This window comes from Zasmidium cellare (assembly GCF_010093935.1).
Source record: "Zasmidium cellare ATCC 36951 unplaced genomic scaffold M409scaffold_3, whole genome shotgun sequence".
Classification (NCBI taxonomy): domain Eukaryota; kingdom Fungi; phylum Ascomycota; class Dothideomycetes; order Mycosphaerellales; family Mycosphaerellaceae; genus Zasmidium; species Zasmidium cellare.
The window spans coordinates 727,153-745,886 of record NW_022986947.1 but is presented as its reverse complement, the minus strand read 5'-3'; the positions used below and the strand labels follow the sequence as shown (position 1 = coordinate 745,886).

Below are 18,734 nucleotides of genomic sequence, written 5' to 3'. Positions count from 1 at the left end.
ACATCATCGTTGAGGAAAGGGCTCAAATAGTCCAAACTCACCTCCTAGTCCGAGTAGTATCCCGATTTCCCGCCCCTATGCGCATGCCCATCATCCCTCACGTACTCAGACCGTCGTCGGCCCTCCTTCTTCCTGCTGTACCGTTAGCATCTTCAATCCACCACAGTACCCTTCCACTGGCGATCCAGCTGCCCGGCCACAACAGCGACTTTGCGAGGCTGTGTTGAAGCTTACCTCGACGGCGGTTGTTGTGGCATCGACGGCATCTGCGCGCTCAGCGGCGGTCCGCGACGGGTGTCGACATACCTCTCCCTAGCTTGGAAAGCGTTAGCACCAAGAGCTCCCACAGCAGCACCTATCGCAGCGGGCACGCGGCCTTTTCCAATCTCACTGCCGACCAGGCCTCCTGCCAATGCCCCCACGGCGGAATATCCAAGTCCTCGTTGGGATGTGTCGAACGCCTCTCGGATTCCGGACTTACCTCTGCCAGGCGGTGCCCGGCCATCGTCGGGGCGGCGCTCACTACGCGCTCGGCGAAGGTCGCTGCGGTGGTCATAGCTGTCGGGGGAGTAATCGTCTCGTCGGGAATGTCGTCGTGATGGTGAGCGCGAATGTGGACGCTCCGTCTCGGCGTCATACCCATCATAGCGCTCGTCGTAGGGCTGGCCGTAGCTTTCATCGTAACGTCTCGCGGTATAGTAAGGGTCTGGCACGTAGCTCGGCTGGCTTCCAACAGGTGCTTCCTGAGCAAACGGGTTCTGCTGGTAGGGCTGCTTTGCCACCGGGGGCGCGACCTGGTTCATGAAGTTGGGCTGGACAGAGCCAGTATCGGAAGCTGGTGGCGGATATTGGGGTTGCTGAGGCTGGCCGTAGATGTTGGCGTACGGCACATATCCCGTGGCCATGCCTCCACGCAGGGTGGACGTCGACTGGCTCGCAGGATTTGGTTGCCCTGCTGGTGGTAGCGGACTGGCGGGATTGGAGGCTATCGACCCGCCGGGATACATGTAGCCAGCACCAGCAGCGGCGGCGGCTGCAGCAGCCTGCGGGCTTAATGGGCTCAACGGAGGCTCGACTGGGCCGTTGTGATATGAGAAGGCTCCATTCAGTTCGGGGTCACCATTGCGATGTTCTCTGGGCGCTCGCTTGGGCCGATCGGTCTCGCCGCCGTTTCTGTATCTGTCGGCTCTGCTTCGTCGTCTCCGTGGTCGATCGTTGACGGTGTCGTAGCTGTCATCAGGCCCATCGTACGACCGGTGCGAATGTCTGCCATGGCCATCAGAGCGATATCCATCGTCGTGGTCCTCCCGGCGCGACCTTCTGCTGTCCTCGTAGTCGTCGTCTTCGCTATAGCGACGACTGCTGCGGTGCTTCCTCATGTCCTCGCTCTTCTCCGGTTTCTCGTGGGTGTTGCCCTCCTTGTCTTTGTAGAAGCCGCCGGGAATCTTCTCAAACCAGTGGTCAGGGACTTTGTCGGCCCCCCACATGACACCTTATGCCAACGAATCGACATTAGCTTTATCCGGTGGGCAAGCCGGGATGCGGCCTGCTCGTTTGTATTCCAACCACGACGTACCTCGTAGTATGAGCTTCTCCATGGCGGGCGTCGTTTAGCCCTGCCTGTGACCCACGCTTCCGACTGCGCAGCGCAAAGTCAATGCCGGGGGTGAGTGGCCGCGGACAGCGCAAGGCGGCCAATATCAGGATGCGGTTGTGGTGTGTTCCCTGATTCACGTGAATCGGGCGTCAAGACAAGCAAGGATCGGTATGTCGTAGATGGTCGGCGCGGCAGGTCTGGACGGCGTTGGGTCGCAGCGCAGCGGTCAAGGGGGTGGAGTGTTGTCAGCAGCCGCTGCGGTTGAATGTGAGTCGATTGAAGAATGGCAGCAGGACGCGCATGTCTGTGCCGGGGGAGAAATAGCAAGCAGGAGAAGCAGGTCGCCGACGAGCGTAGCCTTACCACTGGTGTCTGGCGCACCTATTACGCGGGTGTACTGGGAGTGTCTGGTGGTGGTGGGTAGCGCAAGAGCCGCGTTGCTCATTCCTATTGCAGCCGTACGTCATTGGTACATGCAGTGGCGGCCCAAACACAACCGCGCAATGCACGTCGCTGGTCATGCGCGCTGCCGGCCTGGCGACGATGAGCTGGCCGACGGACAGCGCAGTCTGCTTTTTGCTGTGTGTCTGTGCAAGACGAATCATCCGCCTGCAGACGTTCGCCAACCGCCCGGCCCGCTGTCCAATTACACGCCAGTACGGGCTCAACCTAGAGCTTGTTCACGTGAACGGCTGCACATGAATGAGTCGCGGGCTCTCGCAAACACATGTTCCTCACATGTCACTCGAAACGAGAAGGTAGTCGCAACATGTGCAAATCGTCCCATCATGTGCTATCTCACATCACAACCGCATAACCTCATAAGCCCCTCAAACAGCACCATCCCTCCACGAGTTCGGATTCCGACCCGTCGGTGAGAAGAAGCCAGCCTTGTCGTAGTTCTCAATCCCCGTCATATCGAAATTCACATCCTCCATGTTGTCAAACGTCATCCACGACGGCGGATACTGCCCGCTGCCAGGCCCCGTTCCGCCCCCGACCATCGCATTGCCTGCGATAGGCATATCCATGGTTCCAGGTGTCCCTCCGAAGCCGTTCATGGGGAACGTATTGTCGTTGAGTTGTCCCTCGGTGAATTGCGCCGTGCGTTTCGTCATGCCTTGATCGAACATGTCCCAATCGATGTTGCCCGGCATGTCCAGCATGTCCCCGATCATGGAGAAGTCGGGAAGAGAGCCGTCTTGTTCGGGCGATGTGTCGTTGGAATTGGATTGCGAGAGTGACGTTGCCCCATTGGTCGACCCAGTGTTGGCCGCATATGCATTATTGTTCAGCGTCAGTCCGTCGGGGACGCCGGTCATGTTGTCCCATTGATGATACGAGACCATGCCGCCGAATTGTGGACGCTCTCCAGTAGACGTGTGCATCGGCGTCGGTATCCCAAGCTCCTCGTTCGTGAATGCCATTTGAGACGGGGTATCTTCCTGAAATTGTGCGAGAGCATTCGCCTGCTGGGGGAAGCGGGCTTTGACCTTCTCCAACATAACTGCCATCGCTCGACTGGCCTTTTCCGTCTCATCGAACATGTGCTCGCCACGGGCGTGCTCGTCCTTGGCCACGAACTGATTGGGCCGACGCTTGCGTTTGCTTGCATCCGACCAGATCTTTTGGCTCTTCTCCAACGCATCCATCATCGCAGCCCGCTGTGGACAGAGTCGGCCTCCGGGATTCATGACCGCCGAATCAGGACTGATCTGTTGTGACAATTCAAGGCAAATGATCATTGCTGCAAGAAGGAAATCGTGCGTGGATATGGATCCCATGTACCACTTGACGCTTTCGAGCTGTCCACCAGGCTGGCTTGCCGTGTAGATGGTGTGATGGTGCTGTAGGACCCGTAATGCGCACGACGTGCAAGCTTTCCTGCTGATACCGATGCCCATTTGTTGTTCGTGCGGAGACAGTTGTGCAAACGGCTTTTCCATGTAGCGTCGATGCAGCACCATCTTGACCTTCAAATATAGCAAATCGAGGTTAAACCGGCACATGAGCTGCTCTGCAGGATCGGTAACCAGTTCACTAATGTCCGGCATCTGCAAGAGTGGCGGTATATGCGCTCTAGCTTCCTCCAGCTTTCTGTCCAACTCCATCATCTCCTCGTGAGACGGTGGGATCGTGGCGTGGCTGAGTTCGGACGCATCGGCAAAGATTCTCGTGATTCGCAGCTTTGCCCGTGTGTACGAGGATGGCGTTAGTTCGTCTATGCCCCTGCTTGGTGGTAGTACTTTGGTGTTGACATTGAAATCTCGGTCGAGCAGGTTGCGTGGCGACTGTGTATCAGACTGAAGCGTTCTCACCTGCGTCCCATATCAGCCATGCACGTTGACAAACAGATTTCTGTTGCACTTACCATCGAAGGCAGACCAAGCTGGAACGAGATCAACACGTCAATCATGCTAATGATTGCCCAAACCCTCCTTCTCATCTCACCATCAAATGTGGATATGGCAGGATAGCTGGCAGGGTCTCGGTGGTAACCCATTCTTAATGCCAATCGCACGATGAGCCCAATCATAAGCCATACGTTCACAAAAGCATCGTTACTCCTCAGTCCTGCCGAGTACAAAATAAGGCATTCAATCGTGTATTGCTTCGGTTTCGTAAAGTCCGCCATTACCGCAGCCGATCCGCACAAGGTGTGGTATTCGTTCACATCAGCCAAAATCGCCTGCGCGGCCGCGCTTGTGGGATCGCTATCACGTAGCCCAAAGGATGCCGCAAGGCTCAGAATAGCGTACAGTAGACCAAGCCACATAGTTGGTGTCTCTTGCGGGTTTCGCCAGAAGCGCCTGTACTCGTCTTGGAAGGTAGGCGCGTGGATAATGGGTTTGAATGGATCGGGAGAGTTGAACCAAAGGCTCAGCAAGCGATCTGCCACCCTCTTCTCTGGTACCGACGAGATGAGTTGCTCCCGAGACACAAAATTTGAGGATCCTATCAAGAAACCAAGACCCGTCGTAGCGTGAGGCGGTGAGTTAGCTTTGTCTCCTCCTGGGAGGCTGGTGAGCGGGACGTTGCCAAAGGCATTGCCATACAGATCCGTGTCAGGTTCCTCAGGCTCGGTATGTCCATTCGTTTGATCACCTTCGCCATCTTCGTTGTCACCAAGATCTCGTTTGAGCTCTGATATGCCGTTCAGTATCGCTTGCCAATGAGTCTCTCCAACATAGCTGATCTCGTTCTTGCTTATTCGCATCTGGCCAAACGGTTTGGTCGCACCATCCACATCATCTTGCGTACTCCCAGAGCCTGCAGTACCGACATTATTAGGAGAGTTTGAATCGTTGTCGCTGGGAGGCGTGGGTTGCGAAAAGGTGGTCGATCGACGGTGTCCGTTGGTAGTAGGGCTCTCGTCACTAGGACTGTGCTCTTCTTGCTCGTCGCTGCCGTTGGTCTGAGGGTTCTTGGTACTCTGCTGGTTCATCAGATCGACCACCAGGTTCTCCAGCTGACGTATGCGACCCTTGACATTTTGCGCGGGCTTCTGCTTTACAGGCGGCGGGACGTAGAGGCACGACGATTCTCGATTACGCTTGATGCACTGGTCGCAGGCGGGATCGTGGGAGCGATTACATTTCAATTTGCCTTGTCGACATGGGATACAGCTGAGTTGCGATCGGGCGCGCTTCTGCTTGAGATGGGCGCCATTGGCGAGGTTGTTCAGCGTCTGCTGGGTCTGCGCCTGCGACGCTCCGTTCGCAGTGCCGTTCGTATCTTCGGACATGATGGCGGTTGGTGCGACGAGTAGAGGCGCAAGTGGCGAGGAGTCCTTGACGCGGAGAGACGTCGAAAGGATGAGTAGGATTCACAGGCCAGACGCCGAGGGAGTTTTGGGCGGTGGAAGTGTCCTTCCTGCTTTGTAAGGCTGCTGCAGGTGTTGAAGCTCCAGCAGTGGTAGATGACGTTTTCTGGTCTTGAGTGTAGCCGTCTTGTACTTTTACCCTGATGAACGACGGTAGTCGAGTAATGGGATGAGTGAGGCTGAAAGGTTCACCAACAGACTACAGTCATGTCGTCGCCGCGCATCGAGTGCGTCGTTCGATCCTTTGTCGGCCGCTCGAGGCTCGCATCGACAGCCAAGAAACGGCGATAAGGGAGCAAACTCCATGCCACCATGAATATGGTCGACAGAGGGTACATGGCAGTGCAATATAATATGTGAATTGCCTTGCGAATGTATCAAGAGAGTTAGATTGCTCTGCTAGCCACGAAAGATGGCCGACGTAGTTGCATGGTATGAATACGGGTAGTAGGTGGAGGAGCAGATCCCTGCAGGGCTTCGATAGAACCACCCTGGGCATCGTATCGTGTTGTTGTACAGCTCCTGGTTCTGCTGCAGCAGCTCATTCAAATAAAGCATCGACATACAGTAGCGTCGGTCGTATTACAGTTGGATAAAGAGGAGAGAGAACCTCCTCCGCACCGTACTACTAGGCGACAATCCCAACTCTCACAATCAATCTTCACAAGCATGGCTCTAGTGCCACCTTTTAATGCGGAAACAGCCCACCAGAAGGTCAAAAAGGCTCAGGACTTGTGGAATACACGGTACATACAAGCAGGCGAGAATGCCTCCACTGCCACGCTCACATATCTTGCAGAAATCCAGAAAATATCGCCAAAGCCTATACAGAGGACTCCATCTGGCGCAATAGAGACAAGTTCCTCAAAGGCACTCAGGAAATCGTCGACTTCCTCACCTGGAAGTGGAGCAAAGAGCACAACTACAAGCTGCGCAAGGAGTTGTTTGCCTTCACCGACAATAAAATAGCGGTTCAATTCTGGTATGAGATGCAGGATGCCCATGACGGTATGAAATGGAAAAGATGCTATGGTCTCGAGGACTGGACTTTTGCCGATGACGGGAGGATGAGGAAGCGGCAAATGAGTGGTAACGAGATAGAGATTGGCGAAGCGGAGAGGTGGTTCAAAGACGGGGTCGATGTGAACAGTGTAGAGATTGGCGAGGAGCATTGGTAGTTTGTCGCTGCGACATCTGCTGCCTCGTCACCCCAGATCGCATGCTCATAGCACGCCCTCGCTTCTTCCCTCGAGCGTCCGCGTCCCGCAGCTTGCTTCGCTGCTATTGTTTCAGAGTCTCGTCTGTGACAATTTTGTGCCATGCCCTCCAGTACTGTATTGTAGGCGGAGCGTCCCCGTTGCGACCGGTAAATTACACCTGAAGTGTTCCTGGGTATCTGGCTGCGCGTTTGGTGACAGCATGAAGCAGGCCACTTGAGTTCACGCTCCTTGGCAAGCACACTGGGACTGCTGGGCTGATGCGCGGATCTTCGCGTTGTGGTTGGGATGGGAGGCTGTTTGTCCTGGTCCAGGTTCAAGCGGGAGGAGTGTCGTGAATAACGACGAGGAGAAACTTCGAGTCTGTATAGATGTCAGCGCGTGCCTCCTTGCCAGACCTGCCGACCACATACCAGGCACAACCACGAGCTCATTCTTTTTGGTCCGTATACGCAAAAGTTTGGCCTCATCAGACTCGCCATTCAGCTCTTCAACCATTGTCCCGGCGCTTTGCACAAACTTCCACACCAACATGGCGACATCTTCAGCCCTCCTTGTGCCTTTCTTCTTGACCTCGCCGTCAACGCCATTTGTCTGACCCCCGCTGCTGCCCGGTGGCACGATGTCTCCTTCCACTTCTTCCTCTTCAGTCACAAGCCCAGATGATCGCACAATGGCACCGTTGTCACGCGACAAGATCAAGGTACCCTGGACGCCCGGTCGATTGGAGAGCCGCGCGAGGAGGTTGGCCGTCTCTTCTGATGGCGACGGCTGCTGCATATCGCGCAGTGTCGACGTGGGATCTCAGTAGTGAATCTGGTGGGTTGGCATGGCGCGACAAGTTCGTGTGCTGTCTTGCGGAAAAGTCATCGGGAGAGGCGCGTCGGGCACGTGTAGCGGTCCGTGCGTGATCGGCGTCTTGAATTCTTCAACGCCGACGTCTCGTCTTCTTTCGCTCCAAATGCTGGGTATGCGCAAATGACCAGCACAGAACTCCAAACCTCCGTATCTACTTTCAGAGTGCATCTGGACTGCGGATAGTCAGCCATGGGCTCATCATCCAAGAAGAAGAAGGAAAAGAAGCAAGACTTCCAAAAGCCCAAGCTCAAGGTTGGAAAGGCTCGTCCTAAGAACACAAATGCCACCGATACCAGCTTCTCTGCGAAATCGATCGTGCTCAAGCAGCAGAACCTGAGCGAGTCCGGACGAGATGCGAGTACCTTATTCAGCCACAACCTGTCTCTCTTGAGCAGCAAGAACGATGTGCAGCGCCGTGATGCTCTCACGTACCTGACCGCAGCCGTTGCTACCAATCTCGATGGTCTGCCACAACCTCTTTCCACGGTCCTTGGCAAAGCTCAACCTCTGATACTCGATGGCAACTCTTCCGTGCGCCAGCAGCTGTTGAAGCTGCTAAAAGTTCTGCCAAAGGATGAGATCGGGTCCTTGGAGCAGACACTGCTCTACACTCGGGCGGGGCTCACGCATCTCTCCACCGACATCCGCTTGACTGCTCTCGATGTCCTGGACTGGCTGTTGGAGACGAACGGGCATGCTGTGATGAGTGTTGCAGGAAGCTGGATCAAGACGCTGCAGACATTCCAGAATCTGCTCTCCTGGCAGAATGTGCCCACCGCCACTCCAACACCGACGGATGGGAACTGGTCATCCGCAAAGTCAACTTCAAACCTGGGCAGCAGCAAGTTGCTTGTCCATCAGCTGAACAGCCTCTCTCACTTCTTGTCAACCGGCCTCACCAAATCGCCGCCCGATCCAAGCGCACAGCAACGTCAAGCTGCTGCGTGCTTCCCACTTCACCAGACCAGCGCTCACTTATTGCTCACCAAGAGTAACTCTTTCGCTCACTTGAACCTGTTCGGTGCTCCACGAGACGTGGAGAGTGAGGTTTATGAGGACGCGGAAGAACGAGTGAACATCTTTGTCGACATGAAGATGGATTCAGCGTTTCGGCATGGGGTCAGCGAGGTGAAGAGGGCTGGTGGTGAGGTTGGTAGAGCGGCAGCAATGGTTGATAAGGCGCTCAAACTCGTCGAAGTGAGCTGATGCACAACATTGTCAGTTTGCGCAGGCTCTCCGATCGATCTCAATGGGCCTTGAGCACTCGTCTGCATTCATTCCGCCAGAAAGGTGCATTGTTGCTTCACCTCTCACTCACTGTCATATGCCAGTGTGAGGACATTCTCTCACTTTCCAAAGGCGATAGCGATGCTCTTCCCGGGGCCCGCCATATTTTATTAGTCCAGCTCTCACTCTGCACCTACTTCGCAACAACAACAACACATCCAAAGATAACAAGCCGTTATACCAATCATCATCAGCTACGCCAACCCCGTCCCTCAGCACGCACAACCTTGCGCGTAAGTTATAGCTGAGCACGGCACTATCGATATGCATCCACCCCTTCTCACGTTGGTTCGTCTTACAGGACGCGCTAAGATACCGACGCCATTATGGCACCGCCCGTCAGCCGAGAAACAGTCAAGACCCAACTTCAGTGTGACGAGCGGACCCTTCGGCAACTTGTGAAGAACGTTACAGCTAAAATGGACAACCTGAAGCTGTTAAAAAAGCCAGCAAAAGATAAGCTGGAGAAAAAGGAGTGGCGACTGGCTAGCAAAACCGCGCTGGCACAGGTCTTCCGCAGTACCGACTACGACGATCTTAGGACCCGTCGAACTGCTCGCGTGGATAAATACCTTGTCTGGTGCGCATCAAGAGGTCGAACAAAAGGCGACAGCGCATACGCCTCCGTCGAGTCCGAGTCCGACGAGTCTTCCTCCGGGGAGGACTGGCGTGTCGAGCGGAACAAGGACGACCCCGAGCGCACCGCAAGGCGCAAGGCTTCTGCAGGATTAAAGAAGGCCAAAGAGGGCAAGGGCGAGAAGAAGCACGCGGTTGACAGGAAGTGAGCGGGTGTGAAGAGAGGCGTTGAGTAAGGCGGTGGAATAGGGTCTGGTAAGAAAACATCTTGAAATCCCCAATGATGTACATCGACACTGACAAATTCTTCACCTCAGATTCTTCTCAAGCGACGAGAACGGAGTTACAGAGGAGATGTACGATATCGCCACAGATCTGTACGACGAAGACAGCGAGGCCTAAGACAAACAAGCACACACCTCTATCACTATCGATATTGCTATACCATCATGCATGAATGAAAGGCTCATCTGATTACCTTCCCGACGTGGACAGCCGGTGAGAGTGGTTCAAAGAGGACGATTGCGTCGTAGTCTACGCCTCAAACCCACCGAGCGAGTTCGCAAGTTGGCAACCTCGTGATCATGTTCCACTACGACGCAGAGCTCTCCCAACTCTAGGCAAAGCGGCCGCGGTGCAAGGGCCACGAATGTGCAGACGACTTGTAGGATTCGGGTGTAGTGTGCCGGGATAAGGGCGGCAGTTGCTCACGTAGCCTAATCCTGCTGTGAGGCTCAAGCAGGGACCGGGGAGGAGGGCTGCTTCTTCTCATGAACAAGAGGTTTCTTAAGGTGGTGGGATAAGTGTTTAGGAACGGCTGTAGCATAGCAAAATACTGCTTCAATACACATTCCCATCGACTTTCACGTCAACACCAAGCAAATGCCATGTCCGTGGAAAGAGACCACCCTTCCAAGGCAAGCCGCTAGAAGAACTCTCCCGCCTTGGTCAAAGCATGAGTGGATCAAGCTCATGCAAGAAATCGGTCCGAGAAGGCTTGTATCCACCAGGCCCAACGCCATTATTGGCTCCCATCCATCACAAACACATTCGCGTCGCACGACGCTGTCGAACTGCCCTGCCCGGGTGAAGCGTGGAGTTTTTGTCGGTCGACACGCGATCGTCTCTCCTCGTGGCGGGCGCGGAGCGAGTTGGAGAGTCCCGAGGGGAAGTTTCCATGTCTGTGGGAGTATAAATTGCGGAGGCGTGGCTCTGGGAAAGGTAGGTTTGCTCTGGTCCGTTTTTCTGTACTGGTTCTTGGGTGGCCTTTCTGCCCTCTATCTCCATCTTGTCTTGACTGGCTGTGCCATCTAGCAACTACACCTCCCCCCTCGAGACACGCCATGTCGACGGAGAAAGACATCAAGGCTGCGGAAGCCACGCAGGCTAGCAATGTCGAAGATACAACTTTCAACGAGGGACGCAAACTGTCGGCCGACGAGATCCGGGCGACTATTCGGTCTGACAGCATTCCCAATGTACACTCAACAAAGGAAGCCATCGAAGCAGCCCAAGCTGGTGGTTGGGAAGCCGATGCTTTAATCGAAGAGTTGGAGAAGGAGCTCCAAGCTAGTGGCAAGAAGAAGGGCCATTTCGATCTCGAGTTCGACAACCCCAAGCATTTCACATGGCTGCTGGTTGCTTTCGCATCTGTGAGTGGTCCACATAAGATACTCCCTCCTCTCTAACATGATATCCAGATGGGAGGCCTGCTGTCTGGCCTGGACCAATCCCTCATCTCTGGCGCCAACCTCTTCCTCCCAGACGACCTGCATCTGAGTGCCCAACAAAACTCTCTTGTCAACTCAGGCATGCCCTTGGGAGCAGTAGCAGGTGCTCTGCTGCTCTCCCCATGCAACGAATGGTTCGGCCGGCGATGGTCTATCATCATCTCATGTATTCTCTACACTATCGGCGGCGCCCTCGAAGCTGGTTCGATAAACTACGGCATGATCATTGCAGCAAGAGTCATCCTCGGCATGGGCGTCGGTCTCGAGGGAGGAACAGTCCCAGTCTATGTCGCCGAGACAGTCGAACGAAAACTCCGGGGTAACATGGTCTCCCTCTACCAGTTTAACATCGCCCTCGGGGAAGTCTTGGGATACGCAGTGGGCGCAATGTTCGTCTCCGTTGAAGGCAACTGGCGATACATCCTCGGCTCATCCCTCTTGTTCTCCACTATCATGCTCATCGGCATGCTCTACATGCCGGAGTCCCCTCGCTGGTACATGCACAAAGGCCGGGTGCTCGACGCATACGGAGTCTGGAAACGCATCCGTGGAACCCGCACGCTGGAGTCTCGTGAGGAGTTCTTCGTTATGAAGGTGTCGCAGGAGGAAGAAGATGCTGAAGTCGCCGCTGGTGCTGGATCTCGTCGGGCCCCTTGGTTGGACTTCTTCACCAAGCCTCGCGCCCGTCGCGCTCTCATCTATGCCAACATGATGATCTTCTTGGGACAAATGACGGGTATCAATGCGATTATGGTGAGTTGAATGGAACGTTCCACTAGTGTGGAGACCAGTTGAGAGAAACCCATCCTCTGACATCGCGACAACAGTACTACATGAGCGTCCTCATGTCCCAACTCGGCTTCGACCAATACCAGTCCAACTACATGTCGCTTGTCGGCGGCGGCTCGCTGCTCATCGGCACCATCCCCGCCATCTTCCTCATGGAGACCTGCGGCCGCAGATTCTGGGCCATCGCCATGCTTCCAGGCTTCTTCATCGGTCTCGTGCTGGTCGGAGCCAGCTACCACGTTACCGGTCTCCAGGGCAAAGAAGGCGTGTATCTTACCGGACTGATCATCTACGAGGTCTTCTTTGGGTCCTACGCTTGCTTAACCTGGGTCATTCCTGCAGAGGTAAGTCGAGAAACATGCCATGTAGTCGACCCCCATCACCACAGTACACTAACACACCCCTTAACCAGGTCTACCCAACATACCTTCGTTCCTACGGCATGACAGTCTCCGATGCCCTCCTCTTCCTCTTCTCCTTTATAGTCACGTACAACTTTACCTCGATGCAAAACGCCATGACGCCCACAGGCCTCGCCCTAGGCTTCTACGGCGGCATCGCTGTCCTAGGCTGGTTCTACCAGATTTTTTTCATGCCGGAGACAAAGGTAAGCAAATCAACATCATACCCTTGAACGAATCCTCGAAGAGTTTCGACAGCAAGCAACATTCGACTAACGTATGCTGTGTGTGTGTGCGTGTGTAGGACAAAACCCTCGAAGAAATCAACCTGATCTTCGAAAGACCCACGATGGACATCGTCCGTGAGAACGCCGCGAGTGCGTGGCAGAATACCAAGGACCTTGGAGCTTTCAGGTTTAAGAAGGTGTTTATTGATCGTCATACGCCAAGGAGGGCGAGTGTTGTGGAGCAGGTTGGTGGGAAGGGGGCTGCGTAGGTTGAGGGGGGAGGAGCTTCGTGTGATCTGGGTTTGATCTGGCTGGGAGAGCTATGCTGCGAATTGGAGTCGGGTTGGTGGTTTGTGATGGACGTGATAATAGACCCCATGGAGGTAATGAACAGCAGACCTATGCTCGCTTTAGAAATGGTGGCAGGACCCTATCAGTCGGCGTTGTGAGATGACCAAATCAAAGCAGACTCACAGCCTGACTTGATCATCCTCTGCCATGTACTACGTTTCTATCTCCAGCCCGTCCACATTGACACCCGGGTGAACCTGACCTCACAACCCATCACCACTCCCCCCAAGTCTACTTCGGCGCCTCCGCACTCTCCACAACATCACTCATAAACGCACCCCCCAGCAAAATCGCCGGCTCGCCCAAACTATGATGCTCATAGCTCAATGTCCCAACACCCCCGGCCTCCAAAATCAAACTCGGATTCTCAGCGATATCCTTATTGACCCACCGGCCGGCGAACGCCCGCAGGATATGTCCGTGGGCGATGATGAGCACGTCGAAGGGCTCCTTCACGGAACCTTTAGGTTTCCCAATGGCGTGGGCGTGGAAGCGAGCGCGGATGTCGGCGATGAGGGCGTCGAGGCGGGCGGTGATTTGCGCGGGGGATCTGGAGTCACAGCACACGTCAATCACCTATACTCGTGCAGTTGAGAGAGAAGAAAGATATACTCACTCCCCACCAGGACACCCATCCCTCCAAATATCCCACTCGCCCTCCCCGCTCTCCCTCCTCCTCTCCCGAATCTCTCTACTCGTAACCCCCTCATAATCCCCATAATCCCACTCAGCAATCCTCTCCGTAATCTCCACCTTCGCCTTGACCCCTTCCTCCTCTTGACACTCCTCCACATCCCCATGCCTCTCCCACGGAATCTCCCCTCCGAGCCCCAGCAGCTCCAACGTCCGCTGCGCGCGTTTCCGCGGCGAGACGTAGATGTGCGCGAGGTTGCGGGGCACGATGAGCCGGTCCTCGCCCACGAGGGCTTTGCCCGTCGCGCGGATGCGTTTTTCGCCGTTCGCTGTGAGGGGGATGTCTGTCGTGCCCGTGTGTCGGCCGTTGAGGGACCATTCGGTTTCGCCGTGGCGGATGATGAAGACTCGGGGCGTCGTCATGGCGAACGAGGCTGGGGTCTTTTATTTCTTTCTCTTGCTTTGCGTGGGCGGAAGGGGAGAGGGGAGAGTAGCAGGAAGCTCAAGGGAAAACAGTCGACATTACCTTACCCATCCATGGCGGGGAGGGAGGGCGCGTCGACGTCACAGTCCATGGGCCCCAATGGGTGGATCTTCTGATGCCTCTCTCCGAGCGCTCCGAACTCTTGCCATTTCGCTGGCCTGGACCGACCTACTGCGCAAACACGTGGAGAGAACAGAGATGACAATATGTGCTGATGCAGACTTGACAAAGCGAAGCATCCCATGTCGAAGCGTAACGTCTGGGTCCGTGCCTGTCACACATCACGTGGAGTGCGCAGATCACATTCACTGGCATATCAACGAGAAAGGAGGACGGGAGGCGATATGACAAAGTGGACAAAGGCTAGTCGTATATATGGCCGACTAACGCTCATGAAGCTCGGCGAAAAATCGCTGACCAGACTTGCATGCACTGTAAAAGTCTTCTCCCTGAGACTGCGCAGCCCCATTCCCTTCCCACTGGCGGCTGCTCACTTAGACAATACCAATACATCCATTGCTCGATGCTTTGGGCGTGCGTGTTGCTTTTCTCACACGCAAGCCCCAACTTTCCCTTTCAATCCAATGCTTCTCTGGCCAAAATGCAAGAAACACCATCAACCAGCAAGCATGCCAGGCAGGAAGGTAGTCGATGGGCAAGGAGAAGACTCTTGGTGAGGAAACCCAGTCCACGCTTTCCCTCAAAACGCCGTAATATTCCCATATTAGGTACGAGGCACCTTCGGCCTCGCATTCGTAACCCAGTCCCAGATGCCGTCTATGTACGTTGTGAGCAGTATGCAGAGAAGAGGAATTAGTTCGGCTCAAGTCAAAAGTCCGCCGTCTATCCGTCATGAATGAAAGTCGCCGTTTGTCGTGATCACGGGGAGGTCGGTCCGCGGGAGATATGCTTCGAAGACTCCAATGTAGCTGGCTGACCGCCTTCTACGTCGTGGGTTCTCGAGAGATGCCGTTATGGATACAATCACGCTCAAGCAGGATATCCAGCGTGAGTCCAATTGTCGGCTTCAAGCGTCGGTGAAGAATCGGCCGTTAGTCGCGATCATTACCGCACACCAATGGGTGGTCTTGGACCCAAGCTGCTGCTGGAGCTGTGGGCGGAGGGCTCGGAATCGATGGGTGCGGAACGGTTACTATCACCACTCCCCGCGCTGGCGCTCGCAGAACCTGTCAGACTGCGTACTTGATTGGGAGGGCCGCTCTTTGGTGGATAAAGATTGCTCACCCCAGTTTGTTGCTCAATTTGTTGAGGTGCGACAGCATTGCCGTGTCCTGGTGGATGCCGAGGAACAGGTTGCCTCACACCAGGTGGACTTGGTCGCCCGTTGTGACCAGGTGGTGGAGGACCGTAGCCGTTTGGCGGCGACGGTCGCTGTGGTGGTGGTCGGCCGGCTGGGCCCAGTGGATTGCCGGGAGACTGACTGCCTCGCCTGTTCATCGGATAGCCATTGTTTGGGAAGCCGCCTGGAGGACCGCCGTGCTGCAACTCGCTGAGTCGTTCAGCTGTGAGCGAGTTGGCTCTCGATTCCTGTCCCATGTTCATTCTGTCAACAGTGCCAAAGCGATCGGAGGAATACCCCATGAGTGGATTGTTCATCAGCTCTTGGCGCAGGCCTGGCATGTCGGCCATGAGAGCGGCGCTGGTGCGGTTCTGCCTTGGTCGTGGCCGCATTGGGTTCTTGCTGTGACGGACCGGCGGACCCATCAACTCAGGGTTGTTGCGTAGCTGGCCTGCACTCGGGGCTTTCCTCGTTCTCCTAGATGTGACGCTCATCATGTCAATGTTGTCTGGGTCGACGCCTGGTGCGTGGCCTGGCGCCATGGGATCGAAGTAGTCTTCGCCATCTTCCTCCTCCTCGTCGTATGCATCTCTGGGTGGAGGCATTCTGGGACCGCCTCTACGCATATGGTATTCTCGCTCTCTCAGTGCAAGCTCTTTCTGTCTCAAAGCCAACTCCCGCTCCCTGAATGCAAAGTCTCCCGACGACGAGGGTGGTATACCATCGAACTCCTGGCCCTCATTCATATTGTCGTAGAGCATCAAATGGCTGAACTCTTCCAAGTCGTTGCCCTCGAACGATCCACGACGCTGCATTTGTTGAGGATGGCCCCGAGGTGGCCCATATCCATTTCCATTCATTCTGGCAGGAGGTGGGTAGCCGCTCATCGAGGGTGGGCCTCGTCGCATCGGTGGTGGTGGGCCGCCAGCTGCAGATGGTGCTCTGCTGCCAGGCCGCATGCCGTTTCGCATTGGAGGGCCATTCATTGGGTGTCCGTTTATAGGAGGAGGGGGTCCACGGCCGTTGGGATATGCTGGGCCATGCGGCGCTGGAGCCGACGACATGCGCGGTGTTGCTTGTGTCGGTGGAGACGGTGGGTTCTGGGGACGGTTTTGGTTGACAATATTAATGTTGTGAAGGAGGGCGTAGAGGGTTTCGATGCGTGGCACCTGCATGCCGTTCTCCTGAGCCAGCTTGATCGGCGAGCCCAGGTACGTCTCCACTTCCATCGGTCTTCTCGCCATGTAGTCCTGATACATGATACTGTTGGTCTCGGCGGGCGCAATCATCTTCTCCATCGTCTCTTCGCGGAAGCCAGCTTTTAAATCGCACCCTTGGGAGTTTGCGAGGTTAACAAGTTCATCGATGACTCCAGTGATAAGCGAGCGCACGCCGGTCTTTTCCAGGAGTTCGGCATGAACAGAAGTCTCAAACAGTACGCTGGCGGGATAAAATGCGATGGGTCTGGAAAGAGGTCAGTAATTGTAGCGGAGAGGACTGTACTCGACTTACCCAATCATGCGCTCGAACTGCTGTTGTCGGATATTGGTAGCAACCTCGCAGTCCACTTGGCCAGATTTCAGAGTCATCGACAGCGCCTCGGCCATGTCGGTCTGTATTGATGCGGGTATAGATGGGTTCTTGTTGGCCGCTCCGACCCAGAGTTCTGTCGACTCCTTGTGTTCAAATTCGCTGGCGCCCAGCTGTGTGATCTCAACTCCTGACACTAGCGACAATACGACGTTGGTGGGAAATCGCTGCTCCAAATACGACTCGATGCCGAGGGTGTGGGTGGTGTTGACGAGGATGCAGGTGTGTTGCGGCGAGACGACGGGTTCGATGACCGAGGCCAGGTCGTAGACATCGGGCAACGCTTTGACGCAAAGCACAACGTAGTCGAACGAGGCGCGCGAGGTGCCGGCGGCATCTTCAGGGGATCTCACCACTGTCGCAGGGTTAGCAGAGACATTGCGATGATGGTGCCAGGGATGAGTTTCATACCGGCTCTTGGCTTGAATCTTTCATTGCCGAACTTGTCGGATCTAGGCCAGTAGTGTCAGCGGCAATGTCGTCGGTCACAGGCGTAGTGGATATTAGTGGCGTACCTGAAGGAGATCCCATACTGATGGACGCTCTCGAAACCATTCTTCCACACCAGCGTCACGTCGCACGCCTGTGTTGCCGAGAGACGCCATGAGAGGAACGCCGAGACTGCGTTGCCGCCAACTGTACACACACAAAGGTCAGCTCTGGTGCCATTGGGCTCATGCGCGATAATTGACGACGCCAGCTGGCCATGTTCTTTCCCAAGCTGGCGCGCAGCAGCTGGACGCGAGAAGCGGCAGGCGGGCGTGGCATTGACGGCGGCGGCGGTGGATCACGCACCTGAGAGAATACGCAGCCGAGGCGTAGTTGGAGGCATTACGGCGATGCAAGAGGGCGCGCCAGGCTGGAGCGCGAGGGAGGAGTATTAGTAGTGAGTCGAGGGCGCTGGCGGTGCTGTGTCTGGCAGCCGGTGGTGGACTTGCTGGGCCGCGTGTCACGGGCTCAAGGGTGGATCGGCGTCGCAAAAAGCGTGGTGCAAATGGTGTCTGTGCCGCTGGGGGTCGCTGGGCGGCGAGGTGGGCGTAAACGAGCGGACTGGTATGCGAACAATACCGAGAAGCACAAGCGACGGCTGGCTGGCTGGAGGTGGTGGGCAGCGAGCGCAGCGCGGTGGTCGTGGTGGGAGGAGGAGGAAGAGCGAGCAAGCAATAGCAGCAGGCGTTGGCAGAGGGTGCTGGCGACAAGCACTAATGCGGATGGCGGCTAGGGCGAGCTTGGGGAGGATCGTCCTGTGCAGCAGCTCCAGTCCTCGCTCCCTCACGGGTCTCTCTTTCGGATGCAGGTGATTGTTGCGGTGCGAGCGAGAGGCAGCAGCAGCTCTTACGCTGGAGGAAGCAGCTCTCAGCAGTCGCGGCGTGCACGACTGCGACGATGCAATGGCGTTGGCGTTGCGGAGTGAATGCCTGCCTCACTCTCACACAGCAGCTGCGGCACTTCACAGGCAGGGCAGCGTGGTGATAGCGTGGTTTCGTGGTCGGCGCGGGTATTGGCGCTCCGATGGACGACGGTCAGTACTAGCGACGGGAGCGCGAGAGGGTGGTGTGAACAACGGGCGGAGGCTGGTCCTGTTCCTCCTGCTTCACGACGATGAGACTCTGAGACAACGCGTTTCGCCTCGTCTTGTCGGCTTGCCACACCTCACCGCCTGCTCCTCCTGCGTTATACCACATCTCGCAAGCACCTCATGCACAACTATGGGCCAAGGAGGGCCGGCATTGCGAGCGATACGTCCCCGAATGCCAGCAGCAACTCGGCCAATGCCGCAGCATGTGCATTATACAGTAGTAGCAGTAGCTGCCTCTGTTAAGCTCCAGCACCTACATACATACGAGACGCTGTCGTCGTTCGGGCTACCC

General features: G+C 55.8%; 9 protein-coding genes across 9 annotated transcripts; 4 read left to right on the top strand and 5 right to left on the bottom strand.

Annotated features, from left to right (window-relative positions):
* Positions 1 to 44: 44 nt before the first annotated feature.
* On the bottom strand, positions 45 to 1,598 carry M409DRAFT_17584 (uncharacterized protein; the record flags this gene model as incomplete). The annotated part of the gene is made up of 3 exons (XM_033804123.1): positions 45 to 132; positions 235 to 1,492; positions 1,577 to 1,598. 3 exons carry the CDS (start codon positions 1,596 to 1,598, stop codon positions 45 to 47), a joined length of 1,368 nt encoding a protein of 455 aa, XP_033673238.1.
* An 829-nt stretch (positions 1,599 to 2,427) lies between these two features.
* Positions 2,428 to 5,342, bottom strand: M409DRAFT_17583 (uncharacterized protein; the record flags this gene model as incomplete). Its single annotated transcript, XM_033804122.1, has 2 exons — positions 2,428 to 3,915; positions 3,969 to 5,342. 2 exons carry the CDS (start codon positions 5,340 to 5,342, stop codon positions 2,428 to 2,430), a joined length of 2,862 nt encoding a protein of 953 aa, XP_033673237.1.
* A 747-nt stretch (positions 5,343 to 6,089) lies between these two features.
* On the top strand, positions 6,090 to 6,598 carry M409DRAFT_17582 (uncharacterized protein; the record flags this gene model as incomplete). Its single annotated transcript, XM_033804121.1, has 2 exons — positions 6,090 to 6,166; positions 6,220 to 6,598. The coding sequence occupies 2 exons, from the start codon at positions 6,090 to 6,092 to the stop codon at positions 6,596 to 6,598; spliced, it is 456 nt and encodes a 151-aa protein (XP_033673236.1).
* A 355-nt stretch (positions 6,599 to 6,953) lies between these two features.
* Positions 6,954 to 7,417, bottom strand: M409DRAFT_17581 (uncharacterized protein; the record flags this gene model as incomplete). Its single annotated transcript, XM_033804120.1, has 2 exons — positions 6,954 to 7,000; positions 7,051 to 7,417. The coding sequence occupies 2 exons, from the start codon at positions 7,415 to 7,417 to the stop codon at positions 6,954 to 6,956; spliced, it is 414 nt and encodes a 137-aa protein (XP_033673235.1).
* Positions 7,418 to 7,684: 267 nt separating this feature from the next.
* On the top strand, positions 7,685 to 8,701 carry M409DRAFT_17580 (uncharacterized protein; the record flags this gene model as incomplete). Its single annotated transcript, XM_033804119.1, has 1 exon — positions 7,685 to 8,701. One exon carries the CDS (start codon positions 7,685 to 7,687, stop codon positions 8,699 to 8,701), a length of 1,017 nt encoding a protein of 338 aa, XP_033673234.1.
* Positions 8,702 to 9,108: 407 nt separating this feature from the next.
* Positions 9,109 to 9,760, top strand: M409DRAFT_17579 (uncharacterized protein; the record flags this gene model as incomplete). Its single annotated transcript, XM_033804118.1, has 2 exons — positions 9,109 to 9,563; positions 9,676 to 9,760. The coding sequence occupies 2 exons, from the start codon at positions 9,109 to 9,111 to the stop codon at positions 9,758 to 9,760; spliced, it is 540 nt and encodes a 179-aa protein (XP_033673233.1).
* A 941-nt stretch (positions 9,761 to 10,701) lies between these two features.
* On the top strand, positions 10,702 to 12,774 carry M409DRAFT_17578 (uncharacterized protein; the record flags this gene model as incomplete). Its single annotated transcript, XM_033804117.1, has 5 exons — positions 10,702 to 11,010; positions 11,059 to 11,841; positions 11,916 to 12,221; positions 12,290 to 12,484; positions 12,583 to 12,774. The coding sequence occupies 5 exons, from the start codon at positions 10,702 to 10,704 to the stop codon at positions 12,772 to 12,774; spliced, it is 1,785 nt and encodes a 594-aa protein (XP_033673232.1).
* Positions 12,775 to 13,087: 313 nt separating this feature from the next.
* Positions 13,088 to 13,912, bottom strand: M409DRAFT_35596 (uncharacterized protein; the record flags this gene model as incomplete). The annotated part of the gene is made up of 2 exons (XM_033810419.1): positions 13,088 to 13,406; positions 13,473 to 13,912. The coding sequence occupies 2 exons, from the start codon at positions 13,910 to 13,912 to the stop codon at positions 13,088 to 13,090; spliced, it is 759 nt and encodes a 252-aa protein (XP_033673231.1).
* A 1,126-nt stretch (positions 13,913 to 15,038) lies between these two features.
* On the bottom strand, positions 15,039 to 17,695 carry M409DRAFT_63059 (uncharacterized protein; the record flags this gene model as incomplete). Its single annotated transcript, XM_033815423.1, has 5 exons — positions 15,039 to 16,737; positions 16,786 to 17,218; positions 17,275 to 17,315; positions 17,379 to 17,499; positions 17,659 to 17,695. The coding sequence occupies 5 exons, from the start codon at positions 17,693 to 17,695 to the stop codon at positions 15,039 to 15,041; spliced, it is 2,331 nt and encodes a 776-aa protein (XP_033673230.1).
* Between the last annotated feature and the right edge of the window lie 1,039 nt (positions 17,696 to 18,734).